This window comes from Aegilops tauschii, chromosome 4, assembly GCF_002575655.3.
Source record: "Aegilops tauschii subsp. strangulata cultivar AL8/78 chromosome 4, Aet v6.0, whole genome shotgun sequence".
NCBI classification, from domain to species: domain Eukaryota; kingdom Viridiplantae; phylum Streptophyta; class Magnoliopsida; order Poales; family Poaceae; genus Aegilops; species Aegilops tauschii.
In genome coordinates, this window is record NC_053038.3 from 339,319,466 (window position 1) to 339,345,055 (window position 25,590).

General features: G+C 46.4%; 2 protein-coding genes across 2 annotated transcripts; both read left to right on the forward strand.

Moving 5' to 3' along the window:
- Nucleotides 1-11,363: 11,363 nt before the first annotated feature.
- Nucleotides 11,364-17,758, forward strand: LOC109740988 (U2 small nuclear ribonucleoprotein B''). Its single transcript, XM_020300059.3, has 5 exons — nt 11,364-11,581; nt 12,050-12,222; nt 12,994-13,087; nt 15,900-15,976; nt 17,305-17,758. The coding sequence occupies exons 1-5, from the start codon at nt 11,509-11,511 to the stop codon at nt 17,587-17,589; spliced, it is 702 nt and encodes a 233-aa protein (XP_020155648.1). The 5' UTR covers nt 11,364-11,508; the 3' UTR covers nt 17,590-17,758.
- Nucleotides 17,759-18,241: 483 nt separating this feature from the next.
- Nucleotides 18,242-25,265, forward strand: LOC109740987 (uncharacterized). The gene is made up of 9 exons (XM_020300057.4): nt 18,242-19,489; nt 20,408-20,568; nt 20,678-20,801; nt 20,883-21,012; nt 21,200-21,267; nt 21,376-24,418; nt 24,520-24,603; nt 24,683-24,790; nt 24,900-25,265. Exons 1-9 carry the CDS (start codon nt 19,335-19,337, stop codon nt 24,939-24,941), a joined length of 3,915 nt encoding a protein of 1,304 aa, XP_020155646.1. The 5' UTR covers nt 18,242-19,334; the 3' UTR covers nt 24,942-25,265.
- The last annotated feature ends 325 nt before the right edge of the window (nt 25,266-25,590 follow it).

The window sequence follows — 25,590 nt, forward strand, 5'->3', positions numbered from 1 at the left end:
GAGCTTGTTCCTCTTGGGTGCCTTGGCGCCCTAGACGGTTGGTGGTGTTCGGAGCTCAATCATTGTGGTGTAAAGCTCCGGGCAAGCGTCGGGGTCTCCAATTAGGTTGTGGAGATCGCCCCGAGCAATTTGACGGGTTCCGGTGACTGCCCCCAAGGGTTGCCAACGTGTACGGGTTCGGTGACCGCCCCCAAGGGTTGCCATTTGTACGGGTTCGGTGACCGCCCTCAAGGGTCCCTTAGTGGATCACGGCATCTTGCATTGTGCGAGGGTGTGAGGAGATTACGGTGGCCCTAGTGGCTTCTTGGGGAGCATTGTGCCTCCACACCACTCCAAACGGAGATTAGCATCCACAAGGGTGTGAACTTCGGGATACATCGTCGTCTCCGCGTGCCTCGGTTATCTCTTACCCGAACTCTTTACTTATGCACTTTACTTTGTGATAGCCATATTGTTTTTTGTCATATATCTTGCTATCACCTAGTAGTTTATCTTGCTTAGCATAAGTTGTTGGTGCACATAGGTGAGCCTAGTTGTTGTAGGTTTTGTTCTTGACAAATTAACCGCTAGGTTTATTCCGCATTTGTTCAAGCCTAAACCGTAATTATTTTAAAGCGCCTATTCACCCCCCCCCCCCCTCCTCTAGGCGACATACACGATCTTTCAAGTCCGACTTTCGTTTTTACACACTCTTTGGCTGAACTACTTTGGCTGATTGATTAACAGTTTTTATACACTCTTTGGCTGAACTACTCAGATGCATGTAATTTTATACGTACAACACACAAAAACTTCTTGGGGAAAATAAGAAAGAAAATATAGCATTGATAAAAATACAAATTCACTCATTCGCAAAAAAATAAAAATAAAGCACTCGAGTGGTAAACTAGTCCTTTTTTTAAATGAGTTGTAAACTAGTCCTCCCCCCTTTTCACATCGCGGGCCTTTTGTCTGATTCAAAATCTTTCTCTACACATTAACATAAGCCTTTTGAACCTCGAGAAAGGAAATTCAAGTCAAGACATATAAAAACATTGAACGAGCTAGCATACCCGTGGATCGGTTCAACTCAGGCATCCAAGCTAGCTAGGTAGCTACTCTGTTTTGGAAGTCATTGACGACTTATATTTTTCCTGAATCCGGTCCAGGGTAAAAATAATAATCCAGCTGACGGGTGCCCTGTGCTGTAAGTTTAGGATTTGCTCTAGTCTGGTGTGGTGTGTGCGAGAGTGGTTGACCGCCCACTGATCCGGCGGTCAAAGGCCAGGACCCTCCTCCACTGCTCCCACTCTAGAAGGTGTTTTGACCCGCAAAAAAATACGTAAAAAACAAATAAAAATAGAAGGTGTTTTGACCCCTGCCCCAGTGGTGCAACTCGCCGGCACTGCTCCTTTCCTGCTGATGAAAAGGATGTCAGTCGCGTCAGTCATGTCGAGTTCAGGTTCGGTACTACGTCGATTCGAGTAATTAATTATGGGGTTTGCTATATGATAGGAGTACCACTTGCTTTTAATTTCCAGAATTAGAACCGCTACACTGATTTTTATCTTTACCTAATAATAAAGGACGGAGGCTTTCATAGTTCTCCATCCGTCACCCTTTTATATCCGTCAATTTTGTATTTAACCATAAAGATTGACGGCCGAGATTTAAAAAGACCCGACCCAAAACTTAATTGTGTGTATGTGAGTATAGACGAAGCCGGCCCATCGCTTCTTTCTCGCGTTCGTGCCTCCGTGCACCCTCACGATCTGGACTCTTTCTGCTTCTTTCTCAAACAAATAAGAAAAACAATTCGTACTCTGTTCCTCTAGCAAAAATTAAAAAAGGCCTACAAAAACGATCCGGACTCTGGCTTTGAGCTGCGAGGGTGTCGTCTATTTTTTTTAAGTAGTCCACCCGAGATTGCAGTCAAAGAGATCAGGGGAACCCATGCACGAAAACGAGCACAAGAATCATGCACGAAAACGAGCACAAGAATCCTAGGCCAATGGTGTCCAATACTCACATGCCCAAGAGCAACGTAATATATTAGTCGGAAAGGAAACGACTGGAAGGCAAAAATCTCGACACTCCCGGTTAAGTAGCAGGGTCTCATCGACCTGAAGCTAAAGCTGGAGACGGCCTAGGAGGAAGCACCGAAGTACGAGGATCAATGCCAACTTGGCCATGGTGGCCATCGCGGCGGCGTCCACAAACAGTGCTGGAAGCTCGGCCGGACATGAGGCGCATGCAGAAGACGATCAAGTCAAGGTGGTCATGGTGGCCGCCATGGCGGCGTCGACGAGCGCTGGATGGAAGTTGAACATCGCTTCAGAAAACGTGGATGAGAGGAGGTGCTACTGTTCGAAGAACGAATAGATACGAGGCCATCCGGCGGTGCGTGCGAGACGACCGACGCTACAACCCTGGCCTCGTGATCGTCGATGACAGAGGCGGCCACCAAAGCGAATCACATGGCGGCCAACGACGCCCTCAGGAGCGATCAGCGGCGCCAGGCGCGCTCGCCTTCCCGACGGCGACACGGCCATTAAATTCCTCCTTGCATGGCACCTTGAGAACAAATCGAATCGTATCTACGAAAAAATTGAGGAATTGAGATCCGCCGGGTGCAGATGGCGTTGATCCTCTGCGCTCGGAGCACCGCAGGACTTGTCCAAAGAAATCGACGCCGAGAGGTCGTCGAGGCCCCAGCACCGTCGGGCCTGCTTGACCCTTGCAGCAAGTCCCTATGAAGCTCTTGGCTCCTGCTTTCCCGCGCAACTCCCTGGCCCGGATGGCAATCACCGCCGGCGAAGATAGGCTCCACGACGAGCTCTTGATCGTACGGTTGCATCCTGGGGGTGGAGGGCACTGTAGGATGGTGATGTACTATGCTACTAGCACACTGGCAGACCGTGCCGGCACGAACCCGGTCTGTCATGAACACTGTCGGCGCCGCCTTGGTCATGCTCAAACAACGTGCGTCAGGCACAGCCACGACCGAGCGCGCCCGTCTTTCCTGGTCAGGTGACACGGCAGGATGGCAATGAGAAGACGGCCCTGGCAGCCACCGCTAGGAAGGCTTCCGGCACTTCGGCCGTCGCGAGCTCAGCCGCAACGGTGAAGGGAGCACGACAGAGGCAGAGATGGCGACGGCGGGCGTTAAAGGATGAGGAGACCCGAAGACGAGTGTGGCGGTTGCGACTGAGAGGCTAGGGGAATTAGTGCTAAACGGCCGTACGCATGTATGTTGAAGATCAAACAGTAGATATTCTTAAATTCGTATTGGTATTTGAGGGCAGCTGACGCGAATGGCATCTATTCTGTCAAAATCAGAGTATTTACCACTTCCATCAAAACGTTTTGAGTCTGACAGCATGCCTCTCATCTCAAAGTACAAATTATTGCCATGATGAGCACCCACAATAAGTTGCAGGCAATATGCACAGGAGACGAAACAAAAAAAACATGGAATTGGAAGAGGCTGCCCCATCGGATCCTAGACTTGGAACCACTCGCTTCTATGGTTTAAATTCTCTAACGGATTTTTTTTTTTCTGGGTAGTCATAAGTACTAACCATTGGCTTCATTCATTTAGTGGGAAATTCATGATGAGAAGTATAAGTGATATGATTCATGTGCAAAACTTAGGAATTCCAAAAAAAAGCTTAGGTTTTATACAGATTTAAATACAAAGTAGGAAACAATACTTTGATTCCAGTGGTCAGTAATCTTGGTATAAGTCCCGCAAAAAAGGTAATTTTGGTATAGGCACCTCGCTGATAGTTTGCTGATGCCGACTCCTCGCGCCATGACGCCCCCATCCGACGAGCGTCGATGCCGGCTCCCAGAATTCCGCTGTCATAGGACAAAATACCAACACCATTGATCATTCATGACGCGTAGACATTGCCAGCTCGCGATTGGATATGACCGCGGCTCCTGGACAATTGCGGCGTGTGACTGGTCATGGGTCTTGGCTCAACACCTTGACTGCACGAACGAATCGGGGAGCACCAAGGCCGATCATTTGGTCGTTCAGGTACATCTTGCGTCTTGATTGTCTATTTTTCTGTCGGGTCATGTGTGTTAGAGTAGTCATTATGGTATACGACTTCTAGTCCAAGTCAGTTTTGTATCCCTACCCCAAGTCGGTTTGTACCCTCTTATATACTCTTGTATGCCGCACCAAATCATCAATAAGCAACAGTTTTATTCAGCTTTCATGGTATCAGATACCGGTCCCAGGGTTTAGGGTATGGCTCCGCCAACGCCACCGCCGCCGCCGCCGCCCGGCTACTCGAGCGCCGGGCCGCGCTCATCGCCAAGGCTACCAGCGCCGCGGCCGCTTCTCTCTCGGCCCTCACCATAGCTCCACAAAACTACCCTGCACCCATCCTCGCCGCACCAATATCTCTTGCTGACACAATCTCCGACTTCAGCCCCTACATCCCCATAGTTCTTAATCTCGCCGCCCACAACTACTATCATTGGAGACATCTCTTCGATCTCCACCTCGGCCGCTGCAACCTGCGCTCGCATGTCGCCGCCAACTGTCTTCCCCACCCCGACGATCCGCAATGGTTGAAAGACGATCTCGCGATCGTCCAGTGGTTCTACACCCGCATCACCACCGAGATCTTCAATATGCTCGATCACGACGGCGCCACCGCTGCCAACATCTGGCACTCCCTCCGTCAGCTCTTCCAAAGCAACACCGACGCTCGGAAAAACGCTCTCCACACCGAGCTTCGCAATATGGTGCAAGGAGACGCCCCGGTGAACCTGTTCTGCCAGCGCGTTAAGACCATTGGTGATGAGCTCCGCGAACTCGGCGATACAGTTAGCGACTCACAGCTAATCAATATCGTCGTCGTCGGCCTCAGCGAAGACTTTGACAAGCAAGCCTCGTTCATACCAATGATACGGCCCCCTCCTACCTTCGCTGAAGTTCGTTCCTTGCTACAACTCGCGGCGGAAACACAAGCTCGCAAGGACTCTCGCCCCAAGGTCTTTCATGCCGCGGCTCGTCCTCCTCTGTCGTCTACACCAGCGCCGCCTTCCAGGCCGGCTCCTGCCGCCGGGCCGTCCGCATCGTCATCTGTTGAACCGCCCCCAGGCTGGCGTCCTAGTCCGAACTACCGCGGCAAAAACCCTATCTACAGGCCGCCGTCGACTCGTTCGGTTCCGCCTACGACATCACCAGCACTGAGTCCTGCACCACCCACCAGTGCTCCATCTGCGGTTGCATGGCGGCCTCCTCATGATCCTTGGACGGGGCTTGTTCAAGCATGGCCCATGCCCTGGTCCGCTCCGTCCACCCTCGGTGCTCCGCCGGCATACTCAGGTGCCTGGCAACCCGGCCTTCGGCCGCCTACTAGTGCTCCCGGAGTTCTCAACCCCCGACAGCCGGCCAATGCCTATCACGCCGCCCCGACGTATCCTCCTTATGGTCATTACAGCACCGACGGCGGCGCCTACTACACACCTCAGCCGGCCCTGCTCCCGACGCCACCCCCACCACAGCCGTCCAATGCCTACTACACTCCCGAGCCGGCCCTACTGCCTTCACCATCGTATCCGCCGGCACCGCTTCCGACGCCACCCTCACCTGCGACGCCGAGTTGGAATCAAGCTGCCTTTCTCCAGGCCATGAATAACTTTGCTGCACAAGGAAACTCAGGTACGGATTGGATCTTTGATTCAGGGGCCTCCAGTCATATGTCTGCATCTAGTAATTGGTTATCTTCTTGCACTAAATCTCCTTTCCCTTCCATTATCCTTGGAGATGGATCATCTATTCCTATATATTGTGTTGGTCAGGCTCAACTTCCCTCTTCCACCAAACCTCTTTTACTTCGCGATGTTCTAGTTGCACCCGCCCTCATTAAAAATCTTATCTCTGTTCGCCAATTTACTTGCGACAATCTAGTTTCGGCTGAATTTGACCCTTTTGGTTTATCTGTGAAGAATTACCTGACCAAGGCCGAGATCGCTCGCTTCAATAGCTCCGGTGATCTTTATTCTTTTAATGGAGTTCCTGCCGCCACCCCTCCAACATCCATGCTGGCCTCCGTCGATCTCTGGCATCGTCGCTTGGGCCATCCCAACCCCGCCGTCTTAGCTTCTATGCTTAGGGAATTTACCATACCATGTAATAAGGACTCTCATAATTCTGTATTTTGCGAGTCTTGTCAATTAGGCAAACATGTGCGTCTTCCCTTTAGTTCCTCTAGTTCTTGTAGCACTTCCCTTTGAATTAATACATTGTGATTTATGGACCTCTCCCATTGCAAGTGTTTCGGGTTTTAAATACTACCTTGTTATCCTAGATGATTTCACCCACTTTGTCTGAACTTTTCCTCTACACAACAAATCCGAGGTCCATTCTCTTTTCCTTAATTTTCAACGCTATGTGTCTGTTCACTTCTTCCTCCCAATTCGCTTTATCCAATGTGACAATGGTCGCGAGTTTGATAACATTCAAAATTGTACTTTCTTCTTACAACATGGCATCCTGCTTAGGTTCTCATGTCCCTACACCTCCCCTCAAAATGGTAAAGCAGAACGCTCTCTTCGCACCCTCAATGATATAGTTCGCACTCTCCTCATTCAATCATCTATGCCTCCCAAGTTTTGGGCTGAAGCCCTACACATGGCCACATTCCTTCTAAATATTCGACCTTCTAAAACTAAACTCAACACTACTCCCTATTATTCCCTCTTTCTTTCCCACCCCGACTACTCCGCAGTTCGTGTTTTCGGTTGTCTCTGTTTTCCCAATGCCTACGCCACTTCTGCAAATAAATTGTCACCACGCTCTATCCCATGTGCTTTTCTCGGCTTCTCTGACGAGCACAAAGGCTATCGCTGTCTCGACCTTCACACCGGACACGTTCATGTCTCTCGTCATGTCACGTTTGCTGAGCACATTTTTCCTTTCTCACAACGCACTACTACACCATCCAACACCCCTAGCTCCGCAAACACCCCCTCTCCCCGTCCTTTCCAACTATATACTCCCCTACTTGCCGAACACAACTTATCACCACCACCATTAACACCACCATAGCCAATCCCAACCATACACTCACCCCACCCGAGCCGTCTCCAACACCCCCGACCCCTGCTTCCTCCCCAACACCCCCGGCCCCTACTCCCACTCCACCACCCAGCCCTGCTCCCACTCCACCACCCAGCCCTACTCCTTCGTCCGACTCTTCCGCTGCGCCGGACTCACCAGTACCCACCTTACCCCCTCGTGCTATTCCTACAGCAGCCCCGATTAATGATCATCGCATGCGTACTAGGGCCAAATCAGGATTTCATCAACCCCAAGACCGCCTAAACCTTCATACCTCCGTATCTCTCACTTCTCTTCCAAAGAATTACAAAACTGCTCTACTTGATCCCAATTGGGCCGCTGCCATGCAAGAAGAATATAATGCTTTACTTCAAAACAACACCTGGCAACTTGTTCCTCGTCCTCCCAATACAAATATTGTTTCTGGCAAATGGATTTTTCGCCAAAAGTTCCACTCCGATGGGAGCCTCTCACGATATAAAGCCAGGTGGGTTTGTCGTGGCTTTTCTCAGCAACAAGGAATTGATTACGAAGAAACCTTCTCTCCTGTTGTTAAACCTAGCACCATTCGCACCGTTCTTAGTGTTGCTGTCTCCTCTTCATGGCCCATTCACCAACTTGATGTTAAAAATGCTTTCCTCCATGGTTCCCTTCAAGAAACTGTCTACTGCCAGCAACCTCTGGGTTTTGAAAATCCATCCTTTCCAACTCATGTATGTCTTCTTCAGAAATCTCTCTACGGTCTTAAACAGGCCCCACGAGCTTGGTTTCAACGCTTCTCCTCCTTCATTCAAACAATAGGCTTCACTCCATCTCTCTCCGACACCTCTCTTTTTGTGTATCATCAAACTTCTGACACTGCCTATTTACTTCTCTATGTAGATGATATCATTCTTACCGCCTCCTCTCAAAAGTTCTTAGATCATATTGTCTCTCTTCTTAGATCTGAATTTTCTATGACTGACCTAGGACTCCTTCATCATTTCTTAGGCATTGCTGTTGTTCGAGATTCCTCCAGCCTTTTTCTTTCCCAACGCCAGTATATTCTTGATCTTCTTAATCGTGCTGGTATGCTTGACTGTCAATCATCTCGCACTCCTGTCGATACTAGTTTTAAACTTTCGGCTACCGGTGAACCCTTTTCCGATCCTACTCTCTATCGTAGCCTAACAGGTGCTCTCCAATATCTCACCATTACTCGTCCTGAAATCTCTTTTGCTGTTCAACAAGCATGTCTCTATATGCATGATCCCCGGGTTCCTCACTATAATCATATTAAACGCATTCTTCGGTATTTAAAAGGAACTCTCAATCATGGTCTCCACCTCAATAATTCTTCTCTAAACTCGCTTACCGCATACTCTGATGCAGACTGGGCTGGTTGTCCTGACACTCGAAGGTCCACTTCCGTTTTTTGTGTTTTTCTTGGTAACAATTTGATTTCTTGGTCTTCGAAAAGACAGGTTACAGTCTCACGTTCGTCGGCCGAGGCTGAGTATCGCGCTGTGGCACATGCCGTTGCAGATACCATCTGGATTCGACAGTTACTCTCCGAGCTACACAGGCCTATTTGAGCAGGCCACTATTGTCTACTGTGACAACATATCAGCAGTCTACATGACCAGCAATCCAGTTCAACACCGACGCACAAAGCATATTGAGATTGATATTCATTTTGTTCGTGAAAAGGTTGCTCTTGGTCAGGTTCGGGTGCTTCATGTTCCCTCTACGGCTCAGTTTGCTGACATTTTCACCAAGGCACTGCCTACTAAGCCGTTTCAAGATATCTGTTTCAGTCTCAACGTCGTCGAGCCTGCCGTTGATACTGCAGGGGGATGTTAGAGTAGTCATTATGGTATACGACTTCTAGTCCAAGTCAGTTTTGTACCCCTACCCCAAGTCAGTTTGTACCCTCTTATATACTCTTGTATGCCGCACCAAATCATCAATAAGCAACAGTTTTATTCAGCTTTCAATGTGATCAACCAGCAAGATTTACTTCGGTGGCAGTACACTATGGTTTAAATGCATTATTGACAAATGCATGCTGCATCTGTTGCTCTTGTGCTAATTCAGGAACACAATCAAGGCAAGTGTACTAATAAGGTGACAGGAATGCGATGGATTCATGGATTACCCTGTTGAACAACTCCAGAATCAATCTTTTAGCTAAGTACTCTTGCGTAGCTTATTCCCAATTTTTCATTCAAGGATCAATCTCATTTGTTTCTTGTCACATACAAATTGAAATACAAGAAAACTGCCCCGTTGTTAAATATTTGGACATGATTTCTTTCTTCACAACGTATTTAGCTCATATATAATTAATTAAGCTGCAGATTCGTGATGAATAATGAAGAGATCATTTCAGGCCTATGACTATGATGAATAAGGAACCCATACCACAAAAAGGAATCAGATATGCTCTATGACGTTGAATGCATTCCTTTGCCTTTTCACTTGAGGTCTTCCTCGCCTTTTTTCCATCACAACACGCTCATTTTGAGTGTCAAGGTTTAACTGAGTTGAATTGTCCCGTGATCCAGTTACTTGACCCGATCAATCGTAATTCATGGCAATTGCCATTTGCTCCGTAGTGAAGCACATGTGTTGCATTTAACACAATTGATCTTATGCTATAAAAAATTTATGTCCTGTTGCAACGCACATGCCCTTTTGCTAGTCTGGACATACATACGTATCCGTGCTCCGTCCGTCGCCGATACGACTCCTTTGCTCGTGAGATGTTTTGGGCATGGCCACTGTGCTGGTCCAGTTTGCTCAACCCAACGCCAACAGAGAGGCAGCTTACACATGGAAGAGAAATTTATAGGGACCTGAACTGCCCTGCAATTATCCTGGATTATTAACACCGAGTCCCACTGGACCAACTTGAACTTGTGGCGTCGTATCTGGAAGGGGCGCATTCCCACTGTCCTTTTGCTGCAATTGGAAGCAGCCCTCTGCCCTGCGCAGTGGGCTCCAACATGACCCCGACAGCTAAATGCAGCAAGTTCAGGCGGCAACTTGGGCACCCAGCTGATGGAAAGGCCGGGGATCCGCACGAGCGCCACCACCTGCCTGCCATGGAAATCCATAGCGGATCGTGTAGCAGGTTTTGGCGCCAAGGAAACGACGAGCTTCCTTCACACGGCTGATCTGGGTACGTGACAGCCATCGTCCGATCAGGACGGATTTTAATTAGTTTATTTAATAATGATGGCATGCCGTGATCCCGACCGGAAAGCGACGATCCAGCGCTTCTCGCAGGGATCCGCCATGGAACACCAACTGTCCCGGTGCTGGGCGGCCAATGCCAAGCGGCGTTTCCAGTTCCGGAATCGAGTTTTTGCCGAAAGCCACCGCGGAAGAGCCCTGGCAGGCGGCAGCTAACCCGTTCACACTCGAGTAAGTGCAAAAGCTGCTGCTGCTTGTTGGCGATGCCGCTTGGAACTTCAGCTGCGCTTTTTTTCGTTTGGGAAAAGTGGCCGCGATCTGTAGAACTTTTGACAGAGTAAACGTGATTAGTTCTTCAGTTTCTGTAACCTCCCAGAGGCCCACTGCGCGTCATGGATGTGAGATTACTTAGAGGGTGTTTGTTTCCAGGGACTTATTGGTTTAGGGACTTAAAAAAGTCCCTATAAGTCCCATCTAAACCAAACAGAAGGGCCTTATAGGGACTTAAACTGGGCATTTGAGACTTATGAAATAAGACTCTCAAAAAGAGTCTTATAGGAATTTATAGTTGTAATATGGTCTTTTAGTCCATGTTAAGTCCAGGAACCAAACAGATAAGGACTTTTTAGGGACCTGGGACTCATAAGTTGGGACTAAAAAAAATACTAGGACTTATGAACCAAACAGGGCCTTAAAGCAGTGAGGTTTACTTGGTCTTACCAGAACCAGGAATGTTTCCGTTGGAACTTGGAACCTTTCAAAAGTGAGGAATTAGAATGAGAGTATATATATATATATATATGAGGTATAAAAGTAGATGATGGACCAAGTTTACCATGCAGCGAGTGAAAAAGCACTCACTTTTGTAGCAAATCAGTCTGACGTATAGATTCTTTCTTTTGGGGCAATTTTTTTTGAGAGACATGAGGAAGAAAACAAATGAAAAAACAGAGCAAAGTAACAGTACCACCATCATGCAAAAAAGAAAAGTAACCGTACAACCATTTTCTTGAGGGGCTACCGTACTACCATTAGAGCCCAATAGGTCTACAGAAAGATCATTCAAAACCAATTCGGTCTACGCGCAAGCTGAGCCCATATAATCTATGCAGCCCATCTACCCGGCCTGTACCGACCTCGAGGCCCGAAGAGATAAGCGGAAGCGGGACGTACTGGAAACCCAAAAATCAGCGACTAGAATTTCCCGGCCCGAAACAGTAAGGTCTCTCTCCTCCTCGTCTTCGGCTGCTGCGGCGGCGGCGGCGATGCTGTCCGGCGACGTTCCCCCGAACCAGACCGTCTACTTCAGGAACCTCAACGAGAAGGTCAAGAAAGAAGGTACTCTTCACCCCGCTGCTTAGCGTCCCGCCGCACCCGCTGGCAGAATCCCTCTCCTAAAACCCTAGCCTCCCGATCTAGCCCGTTGCTCGTCCGCGCCTCGCTTTTAGGTTCGTAGGATCTCTGTTGTGGACTCTCGAGAGATGAAACGTCCATAGTGTTAAATGCTGGCCGTTGGAGCCGGTTGAACTGCCCGATTTTGGTTTCGTCTCATGCTTTTGCTGGAACCCGTGTTTGGCTCAGCCCGTCTCGTCCTTTTAGGAAACCCTCGCTCTCTGCAAGCTGCGTCAGAGCTTTGAAGGGGCAAAATTACTGCCTCCCTCCACAGTACATATTTGTAATCGCCCAGGGAGCATGGTCGTATCTGTCTAAAATCGAATTAAACAATAGTTTTACTGTTGTAGGTTGTAGTATATGCTAGTAATTTCAGTTGGTTCATGCTGTAACGTGTGTCGTTCTTTCCTGCAGAGTTGAAGAGATCACTTTATGCATTGTGCTCTCAGTATGGAAGGATAGTGGATGTTGTGGCCTTGAAAACTCATAAACTCAGGGGGCAAGCCTGGGTGGCATTCAGTGAAATTACAGCGGCTACCAATGCTTTCCGGGGCCTACAGGACTTTGATTTTTACGGCAAAAAAATGGTGAAACATCTCCACTTTAGCTTATAATGTCAGGTGTTTTGTTTTACTTTTCATTCTCGGCGTTCTCTTCTGTGCATAAGAGAAGCATGGTGGGTATGTTTGGTCCGAGACAAGCAATCTGTTTCTGATTATCATAAGTGGGCAATTTAGTCTTCCTATGGTCCTTAGATTTGCATTAGCAGTTTAGCACAACAATGCTCCACTTCAAAGTCTCCGCTGGTAAATTTTTGTACAATAAAGTTATACCTTGAGTGTAAGTCTTGTGTTTTGTTTGCAATCTGCAGAGGCTTGCCCATGTGTGCGAACCCAGAGTTCTTTGCCTAACTGGCACAATTATGGCGACCATTTAGGTTGCCACGTACACTATGTCACTTGCCTAAGTTTAGGTATGGCAAAATTGTACGTGATCCGTGAACCAAACCCGCCCGTAGAAAATACAGCCTTGTAGCCTTCGTCTTTTACAATGTTTTGATTAACAGTTTGTAGAATACTGTGGATAGACGATAGACGTTTGTTCTTCAAATGGTGCTAGCATACACTACTTTCTTAGGTTATATGACTGATATACTCTTTCAAGAATCATATGTCCAGATGATCTCTGACTAGATGCTGAAGCACGTAATCTTTATCTATCTAGTTGTTACTCCTATAGTCCTATTCGAATCTATTGTTTTAACCTGTAAGTGAAACTGTGTCGCATTGACACACAAACAAAATTAGTCTTAACAATACCATGGTTGGCAACTTACTTCTTTCCCTTCCCTTATGCAGCGGGTACAATATGCAAAAACAAAGTCTGACTGTTTTGCAAAAGCAGATGGGTCTTATGCTCCTAAAGAGAAAAGGAAGAAGCAAGAGGAGAAAGGTATTTCTAATTGTAGATTTTATTTATGTTTTAGTCTACACTCTACACTACAACTGCCCGTTGAGATAATAACCTAGCAGCAGGATATGTTGGGTTAGTACATCAGGGGAGCCAAAATGATGATAACATCTACACTAGTGTGAATACTAGCTTGCTTTTCTGTTCTCGAAATCAGAACCTGCCCTGTTAGAACATATAACTACTTATATGGAGATTAATGCTGCTTTATTTAACCATTTAAGAAAAACTATAATTGCCCATTGAATTATGTAGTCTAATTTCAACTATGATGCATGATAGCATCCACTTACACTGTGTTATTTAAATTGGTGCCAATAACCCCTTCACACCCCGATCTTGGGTGCCTTTTATTTGCATGCTATCATTCTCAGCAATTGATCCAGTGTGGTGTCAGCAGGCGTGCTGATGCGTTTTAACATTTTGAAAGTGTACAAAACAAGTAATCTGAAATTTACCAAGGTAGGCAAATAACGTAAAATGACCACCCACCTTATCATGTGGCTTTACTACATCACCACATCTGTTTTCTGATCACCCCTCCCCTAGGCCCCTCCTCCATGTTGGCATGGTCAATTCTTGTGGTGGATCATACATGCTGCTGTCTATTGTTTGTGCCAAAGATTAAAAAACCCCGGGGAAAAACACGCTCAGTGCAGGCCTGCTACTCTGTTTTTGCCGAAATCTGGGGTCTAGGCTCCTGGCAAAGCCCCCACTGTGTGCTGCAGCGGCCTCTAGCTACATATCCCAGACACCCTCCACCCTGCCGCAGCGCAACTCCTAGACTCCTGTGCGATGCCTAGGCAGTCTGGGCGCTAGGAGCAGGTTCGCCACCTGCGTAAAAAACCATGCTTCTGCCAAGAATTCTTGCTATCCATTCACTTGCTTCGCTCGCTGCCTCATTATACTGAGGCCACCAAAGCATCCTGTTACCTTGGTTCCTGCCTCATTAGTTGTATTGTTTGTGTTTTCAACAATGTTCAAAAAAGCGGTAAGCGTAAGCGGAGCGGAAGGCCACAGCTTAGAGCAATTGCCGCTTAAGCGCAGCTTAATCGGGATTAAGCGTTTTTTAAAAATTGGCCAGAATTTGGTTGTTTTTGGATAATATGCACAAGAAAACAGGAGACATAGCACATAGGTAACTGAAAAATCTGAAATACTCCCTCCGTCCCATAATATAAGAGCGTTTTTTACACTAGTGTAGTGTCAAAAACGCTCTTATATTATGGGACGGAGGAAGTAGCATATAAGGTTGAGGTTCAGTGGTTCACACACCACAACAAATAGCCAAATAACACATAAGGATAAGGTTCAGTGGTTCACACAGCAAGCATAAATGCATAATATTGTCTTAGAATGAGCATATAGGATAAATGGCAGCAGCCAAGCAGCAGCAGCAGCAGCAGCCAAGCTGGATGCAGAGCAGAAGCCGCCATCGCAATGCTCTCTTCTTTCCCCTCCTTCTAACCCAGTAACCCTAGCTGAACAGGCCACTTTTGGGCCAGGCCTTATATACCCCCCCTTTCCCCCTCCCGCCTGTGTCTATTTCAGCTCCCGCCTTTTGGGCCCGCCTTCTTCGACTTTCCGTCGCTTAAGCGCGCTCAGCCAGTGCTTAGCGCTAAAGTGATCGCTAAATCATGCTTTTTTTCGCTCAACGCTAAAAGTTGCGCCTAGGCCAGAAGCGAAGCGTTTAGCTGTCGCTCAGCGCTTAAGCGCCGCCTAAAAACGCTTTCTTGAACATTGGTTTTCAACAATGTGAGATGGCATGGAATAATGGAATGCACACACTGGCGCCCATTTCATTCGTGTAATGGTAAGATCAGGTAAACAATAGGCAAAGAAGGGTATTTCAGCACAACTTTCCATAGACACCAGAGAGGGAGTGCAGGTGATCTGACCTCCCAGTGACACTAAGATGGATGTGCTCTGAATAGCAATGGGTCTTGGGTGTTGGCAGCTTGAGGTCCTCCGTGAGATGACCAGAGCACATTCAGTAACCTAGAACCTCTAATTCATCTTCGATGCCATTGTTACTGGGCTTGTCGTGGGCGCTACCGCTCTACCTGAAGAGTGGTTTCTGGAGAGAAAAGGGATGGAGACAGAGGTGGCCATGACTGTTGTTGGGTCCTGCCGTTCCTTTATATTGATTTCTGTTTTAATTTAAGACACATGTCATTGACATGCATGCCTTGTAAGCACGGAAAGTATCTGGTAAAAACCAAGTTACAACAGAAACTCCGTGAAAAAATTCTTTCGAGAATTCTAAAAAGAACTTTATGCTTCAAAGGTAATACTCTATCGTGTAAAATTTCAACTTCAAACTTATCTATTTGGGGGGTAAGGAATGAAATCATTGCTGAATTTGTTTTTTTCCCTACCACCCAAATGAATTTTATCTTGTACTTGAAATAGATGTTTATTATAGAACATTATCATATTTTGTTTCAGAATTTTCGGTAGCTTGGAAATATGTTTTTTTTGCTTGGTTTTCACCGGTTTCCACTGTAACGTAATTACCACCGGATATTTTTCTTTGTAAGCACATATCTATGGATGCTGCCATAGTCAATTTTATGAACTGATGTTTCTAAGATGTGGTAAATTTAGAACAAGGGTGTTATGCGCTCGCACTTCAACTGTTGTAGGTGATGAAATAGATGGTATCATACTTACTTGAAACGAGATGACTTGAATAGTTCAATGGGCATAACATGCACCTTTTCCTTATTTTACTGTTTGAAATGATCAAAGTGTGTATTTATATATTGGCCATTGCCTCTTATTCCCCCTGTAGCTGCTGAGAAAAAACGGCGAACTGAAGATGGACAACAACCTGGTGCTAATGCTCCTGTTGCCCCAAGCAATGGAACTGTAAGTTCTCGGTTTAAAAGCCACACTTTGGTTTTTATCTGTTGTTTAACCATGTTGTGTGTTATCTGTGCAACCATTGGTATTGTATGCCAAAAATTCGCAAATTGTACTAGCCTTACTGTAGATATGAAGTGATGTGTTTGTCTATGTAGTATGCTGTACTTGTTCACCACAAAGCCTGCCTTCCTTTTTATTATTTTATATGTAGAAATTAGATTTTTTTAAATAGGTAGAAATGTCAGACAATATATGCTTGCTGTCTAAAGTGTCTGAGTGTGTCACTCGTTTTCTTTTCTATCAAAAGTTTCACGAACATAATCTGAATGATCTAGTCACTATAACTACTGTAAGCTGATAATGATTATCCTTTTAACATTTTTAATCAGTTTGCTAGATTGTATGGCACACCTTTAGTTACTTGGGTGTCTCTGAAGTTTATGTGTAAGCGTTCAACTGCGACCAAGCATCTATAAATGCATCACGTCTAGCTCTGCAGACCTCGTTATTATTTGTAGTTGCTCCTTCGTCTGAAGGGTGTAAATTGTACCTTACCACTTTTTTTTGGCTATGACCAAAATATCGATCTTTGTTTGGACGAGGGCCAACTTTTTGGCATGCCAATGCTGCTTTCCCAACTCTAGGTCATGTTTAGCCAATGTTGGCCAATCCATAGCAGGCAACCTTTGGCACCAATCAAACACACTCGCAGTTTCGACCTCGGTGAAGTGTTCCTTTGACAATGTATACCTCTAAAAGTTTGTAGTAGTTGAGCTGCAAGTTGGTGCTAATATTGTATTCTGTTATGTTTCACTAGGGCACCAGGCCTGCTAGAAAGCTGATATGGTTGCATACCTAAGCGTTATGTCAGAAACTAATCTGACTTGAGCTGGCTGGTCTACTTGAGTGAGTCATGGATTAAGCTGAAATATTTTCAGTGTCTTCGAGTTGGAAGATAGTCTTGTCATACATTCCATTCACTATATTTAATTTATGTTTAGGTATCTTATAGCTCACTAATGCCGTGAGCACTCTGCCTTTACCGACCTAATCCTACAGAAAGATATTCAACCGTCTTAACTGTTCCTAGTCATGCCACGCTCATACTGTCCTGTTAAATTGGGGAGTAGTTGTTAGTAAGATATCATATCTTGCTAGCATCAAAATCTTTGTTGAATGCAGCATCGCCTTCATGAATGATATATATGTGAACAAACCAAGTATTAGCGTACTTATTAGTTTGAGATTAACATTTAGCGGTGCACGAATTTTGATATGCAACTTTGAGATTCTTTTTGAAGTAATTTTGTTAACCTTTTCTACTTGTGCAGGGTCATCAACCTTCTCGTTTTGCCAAGCCTCCGCAAGAGCCAGCTGCTCCGCCGAACAACATCCTCTTCCTCCAGAACATGCCGGATCAGACCACAAGCATGATGCTCCAGATCCTGTTCCAGCAATACCCTGGTTTCCGGGAGGTGCGGATGATCGAAGCCAAGCCAGGCATTGCTTTTGTGGAGTACGAGGACGAGAACCAGTCCATGGTTGCAATGGAAGCCCTCCAGGGTTTCAAGATCAGCCCAGAGAACCCAATGGCCATCTCATACGCCAAAAAGTGAAACAAATCCATGTGATCTCGGAACCGGCCAAAAGAAATCTGTAACTGTAAGATTTTCAACCCTAAGCTTTCAAGCTGCTGTGCTGTGCTTGTGCTGGCTTTCTAACCCTGTATTTCTTGGAAGTGACTTGCTTGTTGTTTAAGAAGTTAAAAGTATCTGTTACTTTAAATCAGGTTTGGCTCTACGTTTTCATGTGAACCCTGGTATTGTCCTTGTCAAGTCTGGTATCGTGGCCTATGCATGATCATTTTATCTATCTACAGTGGTAGGAGAAGTTAACAAGACATGGACGACGTAGCCCTCGCTTAAAAGGCAAGAGAAAATCATCAGGCCTATCTATATCCTCCTGCCTCTAGTCCATGGTCAGAGATGAATGAATGAGGTGTATATTCCAGTAATATATATTTTGGCCAGAAATCGGAAGTGTCACCTTAGTAGTTGCCGGCATGATGCCTGATGGTTGAACAAGTATTTTAGTAGTGGGATGGTTGGTTTGGTGGCCTGTTTTTTGTTTAATGGGAGGCGTGCGTGCCGCCTTGTACCACTACGGCTTAGCAATTATGGGATTGCTGTTGCATTCGTGGCCCTCAAATTAGGTGCGTATCTCCTCCCCGTTGGCCGCCTTGTATGAGTAGCTTTGAAGTTGAAGAATGTACTGTAGTATGTGTGCATGGTCGCCATGTTTCTTTCTAGTGGAGGGAGGTGGACGGCTAGCAAAGGCAGATGAAATTTCCTTTCTTAAAGGAAATAGTTCCCCCTCTGTGTTTGTGCTCGCTCGCTCGCTCGTGCAACCTATGCTGGTCCTAGGCCTATGCTGGCTGGTTGGTTGTTGCAGGGCTACAGATAGTGTGCTGTGGGGTTGGGGAATTTGTGGGGTGTTGTGGTTGGGCACCGTTTTGTCCTGTCAAAATCGGGACGAAATCTTGTAGCCTACTGCGCTTGTGAGTGGTGTTTTCGTCGTGTAACGCCATCATGTGACACGTAAAAAAGGCACCAACTAGCTGGTTTTGCCCTGTGACCGTTGTCTGGTTGGATGCGGATGTCCTTCCTGATTCTTATGGGATTAAACATGCGCTTATAAGTGAAAATCTGAATAATCACACGGAGTAGGAGCTGTGCAAGTAAATTGCAAATGCGAAGGTGCTCATGGGAAGCTTGGCGTTGCACTCGGCCGTTAAAGCTCTTTGCAGACGGCGTGGAAAGTCATTCCGAAGCCACCTTCGAATTCAGTTACGTACGGGCACGGCAGTGAAGGGGATCACACTTAACAAGTTCCGCTACAGGAATGGAGTACCAAGCAACATCGACTCATTGTGCATTAACAAGTTCACATGATGCACTACGCCGGAGTATGTGCGGGCCCCTCGTTGCCGCGGAGAGCAAACCAAGAGAGAGAAACACCGCAATTAGCTCGGAGAAGAGTAACCCCTTTAATCTCGCTCCCTCCCCTGAGACTTCCTCCTCTCTCTCTCTCTCTCTCTCTCTCTGCTTATGCGCTGAGCGCCCTGGAAGTACGAGAAAGAGACACAGGAAAGGCCACCGCCGCGAACAACACCGGCCACGCCGAACCTTTTGGGCCTTCATTTAGCGAAGCCAATCCTAAAGTGTAGGAGAATCCTCCTAGACCTCTGCGCTCCTGCCTCTGCCCGAGCCACCGGGATCGGCAATCAACACAGAAAAGCTGCCATTGCTGCTGCTGCAGGAGCAGGAGCAGCAGGAGGCGGGAGGGGCAATCAAGAAGGACAATGCCCCTGTCAAGGCACACGGTGGCCAACGAGTACTCCCTCGGCGGCCGCGACCTCTACAAGCGGGCCGACCAGCACGACCCCGAGGCCGTCCTCGACGGCGTCGCCACCGCCGGCCTCGTCGGCCTCCTCCGCCAGCTCGGCGACCTCGCAGAGTACGTCCATGCTGCTCCCTCCCTTACTAGGAGTATCTCGGATTTCTTTCTTTCCATTGAGTTTCTCTCTTCTTTTCTTTTCTTCTATCCCATGAATTCTTGCAAACATTTTGGACTATTATTTTTGCGTCATGAGTCATCGGTATCATTGGGTCAGTGGCGTTGACAGCAGGTAGATCACCTAATGCTTTTGTTATGAACATATTCGGTGGTTTTCAGACCCTTTTTCCAGACCAAGTAAAGTAGGTGATTGATGTATGGATTAGCGCCCTTGACTTCGAGGTGGTTAACTGTTGCTGTTGATAGTCTTGTCCTTGCTAGGCAACAGAGAGCAGTTTCTTTTTCTTGGTTGTGATCAAGCACTCTCTTGTCATCATATAACTTCCACTATTATTCAATCTTATGTTCCCATTCATGTACTGGTAGATTTTTTTTTGATTATTCTATAGAGCCTCAAGGTTGAAGCAATGACAATACAATACTGCTCTAAAAGTAACCAAAGTTTGACCCCTAGAAATCACAAGGTGCTGCATTCCAATTGAATTTCTCAAATTAATTGCCCCCCTTAAGTTGTTCTCTGGGATCGATGGAGACGATCATTGGCTTTTCTGTTCTTCATCAACTTCAGGTTTTCTTTCTTTTATGTTTTTTTAAATGCGAGGGGTCCAGTACAAGTGTACAACTCTGCTATAATATCCTTGTGTGTGGCTTCAATGTTTCAGAGGTTCTTGAATTGCACTCAAGCCACATGTTAGGACATAGTACTAGTTCAATCTTCAGTCTTCTTAGTCTTATGATTTTTTGGTGTAGCAGTGGCATTTAATCAGTAAGCACTTTTCTTCTGAGACGAAATTTCTGCATTCATAACTCGACGTCTTGACCATGATGCCATCGTATGACACCATCATCTGTGAGCAGATTTGCGGCAGAGGTCTTCCACGGGCTGTATGATGAGGTCATGACCGCGTCGGCGCGGGGGCATGGGCTCGTGCTCCGGGTGCAGCAGCTGGAGGCAGAGTTGCCTCTCCTGGAGAAAGACGTCTGTCAGAGAGATTACCTGTACATAGCTTCTAACAGGGGTGGGTTCAGCACAGAGCACAAACTTCCTTTCTGTAAACTTGCATCTTTGGACTGCTTGTAGTTTTTCTCTTTTTGCTGCACTGAGATAACGTTGCCATGCTCATGCAGGAGTTGATTGGCATGCGAACCTGAGGGTGGACCATGGGGTTGTGACGACGGGCGACACGCCTCGCTTCATCATGGATTCCATCAAGCAGTGCCATGGGCCTCCAAGATTGTTCATGCTTGACAAGTATGATGAGTTTCTGTCTTTTGTGAATTGGAGGTGGTGAAGCGATGTACTCGTGTTTATGAAAGTTTGGTCAACTTTCAGGTATGATATCGGTGGCGAGGGAACGTGCATGAAGAGATACTCAGACCCCGCCTTCTTCAAGACAGACTCCGCATGTTCCAGAATGCTGCAGGAAGGAATTAGAACAGAAAGAAGACCAATTAGAACCATGGTAATCAACTGTTAATCTCTAGTGTTGTTATTGCATTAAGTTCATATATACTAGTTCACTCAGTTGTGATCTTTGTTGATATAACCCTACTAGTGTAAATCAGAAAAACATTCTGGACTGAAAGTTTCTTGTGCTAACTGTTTATCTAGAAAGGATATTCAACATATTTTGTTCCTTCCTTTTGCAGGAGATCAGGCCGAACCTGCAGAATGATGAGATTTTCAGACCTTCTGATGGAGCCAACAATGACTCGAGGTACATCCCCATCCCCCATAAGAACAACAAAAAAAATCTTCTGCTAAGTGTAACTTTATTATTCTCTGTTTATTCCTTCTCAAACAAACTTACCATTTCCCTGCATAGGTTCAAGACTGATTTATCTGGTGAAGCGTTGGATGAGGTCCCGACAAGGCGCCAACGACTGAAGCACCGACAACTAAACGGGACTGTGTTCCGAAGCTTCAGACCGCAGATGCAGGACCTTTATGGAAAGGCTTCACCAGAGGAGAAAACCTTCTCCATGGATCGATCAGAGGTGCAGATATCTTTCACCGACTCACCCGACACGAACGCTGAAGAGAGAGATATCATGGTGGACACTTCCAGCAGCACTGAGAAGGGCAAGGGAGGCTACTACGCCACAGCACGCAAGAGGAGGTCGACTTCCCAAGAAACACCGTCAAGCTGTTCAGCAGGAAGCAGCAAGGGATACAGCTCTGAAGTTGATATTTACGTGGACACACTCACCACAATGGGGTCTGAAGTGGAGACAGACTCAGAGCACAGGGACCATGGTGGACAAGGTGCCTTTGCATCGGCACCGTCGGGCAAGATGTGCTCTGATCCTCAGGGTGCCCCCGTCTCCAGGTCTAGTACCTTCAGTAAAAAGGAGGACTCTTGCTCTTCAGATGTTGGCTCAGCAAACAGAGACGAGGCTGTTCACTCCGAAGGAGATGTTGCTGTCTGTGTAACGGAGGCCAAGCTTGTTGGTGGTGAACATGAGAGGACTAGTTCGTTGGAGGAATTGTTTTCGCAAGAAAAGCCGGTTTCTTGCGAGCATGAGAGGACTGTTTCCTTGGAGGAACTGCTCATTGGGGACATACTTCTTTCAGAGCCTGACACAAGGGAATTAGCTACCGAGTCCAGTGGCAATGCTATCGTCAGTAATGCTACATCCGATGGTACAGCTGATGCTACTAAAAGGGCCAAGGGGAATAATGTTTCGGCCATTTCCTTCAAGAAAACAGCGAGCAAGAGGTGTGTTGAAAGCATGGAGCTGTTTGCCTCAAAAGTCGGCATTCTGCCCAGGAAACTCTCCAAGAAGCATGATCCGTTCTCTGATTCTCTCCGTAACATGGCAAAGGAGCTGCTTGAGCTCAAGTGTGATGGCACTCAAGATACTGACTTGTATGAGTTTGAAGCGAATGGCGATGGATTCGATGTCAAGTGTCGGAAAATGGCTCACCCTCCTATTGAAATCATGGAGGAGAGTTTCAGGAAGAGCATTTCTTTTGATTCACCTCAAGATGTTGGTTCAAGGGAATGCCAGCTGGAAGTAGTGGACCAAGAGTCAGACAATGATGTCCCAACTGCTGACAGTCCACAAGATTCAGTGCCTGATGAAAATGGTTTTCAGCACACCGATGTCTACCTGACAGACATCACATCACCGAGTCCCAAAGAAGAAGAAGAGGAAGAGGAAGAAGAGGAAGAGGAGGAGGAGGAAGAAGAGGAAGGATGGGCGGTTGCGGCACCTGATGAGCATTCATCTGTTGGCATGCTCAATCATGCACCAGAGCTTATTCAAGAGCACACTGAGGATATAGATACCGAAGGTGCTTCTGAAAATGCATCTGATATGGGTGAAGATTTGAAAGAAGTGTGCATTTGTGAAGAGCGTGCGGATGCGGAAGATGCTGATGGATGCAGTGAATTTGATGAAAATGCATTGGACGAAGAAATCACAAAGCACACAGGAGAACATGTGGCTCCAGATGATATGATCTCGCCGATTTCATCCAAGCAATCTGATGATCCTTGCCAAGTAACTCCATTCACTCTCACAGATGCAGATTTTGCAGCAGCAAGGGAAGGCCAGGACAACTACATCCCTGAAATGGAGCATGTCACCTCGCTGGAAACAGTCGTGGAAACGGGACTACCTAAAGTTGTGACTGAACCAGTAGTCAGCAGTGAGGCTGCCGTGCCAGATGATGAACAGTGCTGTCTACACCCAGAAACTAGTTTACAACAGGATACTGTTCTTGGTAGCTGTGAACTTCTAGACCAAAATGAGCAACTGCAACTGAACAGCTCATCCATGATGTCTGCCACTCCAGATCCAACTGTAAAGACAGGGGAAATACATGAATTGCATGAAGAACCGCCTAATCCATGCAACAGCATCAGCACTGACATTTTTGCAGATCAATTGGCTCCCGACTCTGCAGATTTGCCGCTGCCCAGCATTTCAAGTTTTGATTGGATGCTTAGTGGTTTAATGAAGGAGTCATTGAACGTGCTTCCTGCTCCATCAAGTAATATAAATCTACAAGAGATTAGTTCTTCTGAAGATACTGAAGAAGCACCACCACTTCCACCTCTTCCGCCGGTGCAGTGGCGAGCGACCAAGCTTCAGACAGGATCCACATCTTTATTTGCAAAATTGGGGAGACCACCAAGGCCAAAACCTCCAGTGAAACAGCTAGAAAATGAAAATAACTCTGCACCTGGCGAAACAAATCAGGAATCTGAAAATGTTCAGGAAATAAGCTGGAACAATGGTTTTAGTTCGCAGAAGGAAATGGCACAGGCAACAACACTTTGTAGTGAGACTCGGACAGATCTGTTACCTGAGAGTGATTATCAAGAAAATAATGTCCAAGAAGGATACAAAGAGTGTGATGTGCAGTCTTCTAATCTATTTTGCTCATCAGAAGTCAAGTGCAACACAGACGTTACTTCAGTACGCGACGACATGCACACTTTGAAGCCGCCTGAGCTTATAGTAATTCCAGAGGAGGCTTGGTCTGAGCTCATAGATATGAAACCGATACTGAAGCAGGAGGAAGAGAGAAAACAACAGCTCATAAATGGAGTTTCTGATTGCAGTAGCATTCATACTAGTGGTTTGCCAATTGAAAAGACCACTGACCAAAAGGAGGAATTGTCAGCAGCAGATAGCAACACAACTAAAGATTCAGAAGAAAACAAACCAAATGGGCTTCCTTGCCAAGATGATATTCAGAATCCTGACTTCTCAGTGCAACAGGAAGATAAATCTAATGACATGGTTAGGGAGTTCTCTTCAGCATTAGAAGAGGAACTAGCAAAGTTGCCTCCTCATTCAGTGCCAGAACCACCTAGATATCCTCTGCTTCAAGTTATTTCTCATGATAGAAGCATGGTATACAATATAAATACTTCCATGTTCTGCGTTTTTTCCCCACCACTTTAAGATCATCACCCTGAGTATATTGACTTAATTTTTTCTTTTCATGTTTGTAGCTAAGAAAGGCTCCAACTTTGGTTCAGCCATCAAGTAAGCTTTCAGATGAGAAGAACACAGTGCTGGATCAGATAAAGAACAAGGTAAGCCTTCACCCCGCACATAAACAACATCGTTGTTCAGCTAGATTATATCCTAAATATAAACATGCTTTGATTGCAGACTTTCAACTTGAAACCGGTTGTTGCAAAGAGACCAAATGTGATGGGTGGTCCAAGAACAAACTTGCAAGTGGCAGCCATTCTCGAGAGGGCCAACGCGATTCGCCAGGTTAAACCCTCCCGCTTCATCGTGTATATATCTTGCTAGAAGTTTCAGCTGACAATAGCTTTACCATATGGCACGGTACCGAGATGACACATTCTTCTTTTAAAAACAGGCGGTTGCTGATGACGATGACGAGGATAGCTGGAGTGAGTAGCTTTCCTCAGAGCAATTTGGCGGCTGATGTTTCACATGTTATGCGCAGGTCTTGTGCTCGTGTTCTTGCATGAAGAAAATGGTAGAATATATCAGTAGAGTCGAATGCACCTTTTTCTTCATCTCGAGAACACCATGCCAAGACAGTTTGATCTGTGCTAGCGTATTTTGACGTTTTCGGGGCATGCCATATGTTTCTTATCTTTTTATGTGCCTCCTGAAGTTTGATTTTTGATAAGGACTGTATGTGTACGCCCATAGACTACTGTGATTGTTGTAACTTGAGTGTATATAGAAGAAGAAAAAGTGCACATTCTGAAGCCAAGGAGACCCGTTGTCGCCCTATCTCTTCATCATTGTCGCCGACCTACTGCAACAGATGATCCAGCAAGACTGCAACCTTCTACATCTTAGCCACCCTCTATTCTCACACCTACCGCCAACAATTTTGCAGTACGCCGACGACACTCTCATCATTGCCAAGGCTTCGACTGACGCATCCATACAGCTAAAAAGCATACTCCACAAATTTGCTATGGCAATTGGCCTCACTATAAACTTCACAAAAACCACGTTTGTACCTATGCACATCTGTCCTGTTCTCGCAGCCGACATTGCCACCACACTGCAGTGCACGACCTCCACCTTCC

Coding starts and splice junctions, on each gene's coding strand:
- LOC109740988 (XM_020300059.3), top strand. CDS start 11,509: ATGCTGTCCGGCGACGTTCCCCCGAACCAGACCGTCTACTTCAGGAAC. Junction 12,223..12,993: donor ATTTTTACGGCAAAAAAATG/GTGAAACATCTC, acceptor TCCCTTATGCAG/CGGGTACAATATGCAAAAAC. Junction 13,088..15,899: donor GAAGAAGCAAGAGGAGAAAG/GTATTTCTAATT, acceptor TTCCCCCTGTAG/CTGCTGAGAAAAAACGGCGA.
- LOC109740987 (XM_020300057.4), top strand. CDS start 19,335: ATGCCCCTGTCAAGGCACACGGTGGCCAACGAGTACTCCCTCGGCGGC. Junction 21,268..21,375: donor GGAGCCAACAATGACTCGAG/GTACATCCCCAT, acceptor TTCCCTGCATAG/GTTCAAGACTGATTTATCTG. Junction 24,419..24,519: donor TTTCTCATGATAGAAGCATG/GTATACAATATA, acceptor TCATGTTTGTAG/CTAAGAAAGGCTCCAACTTT.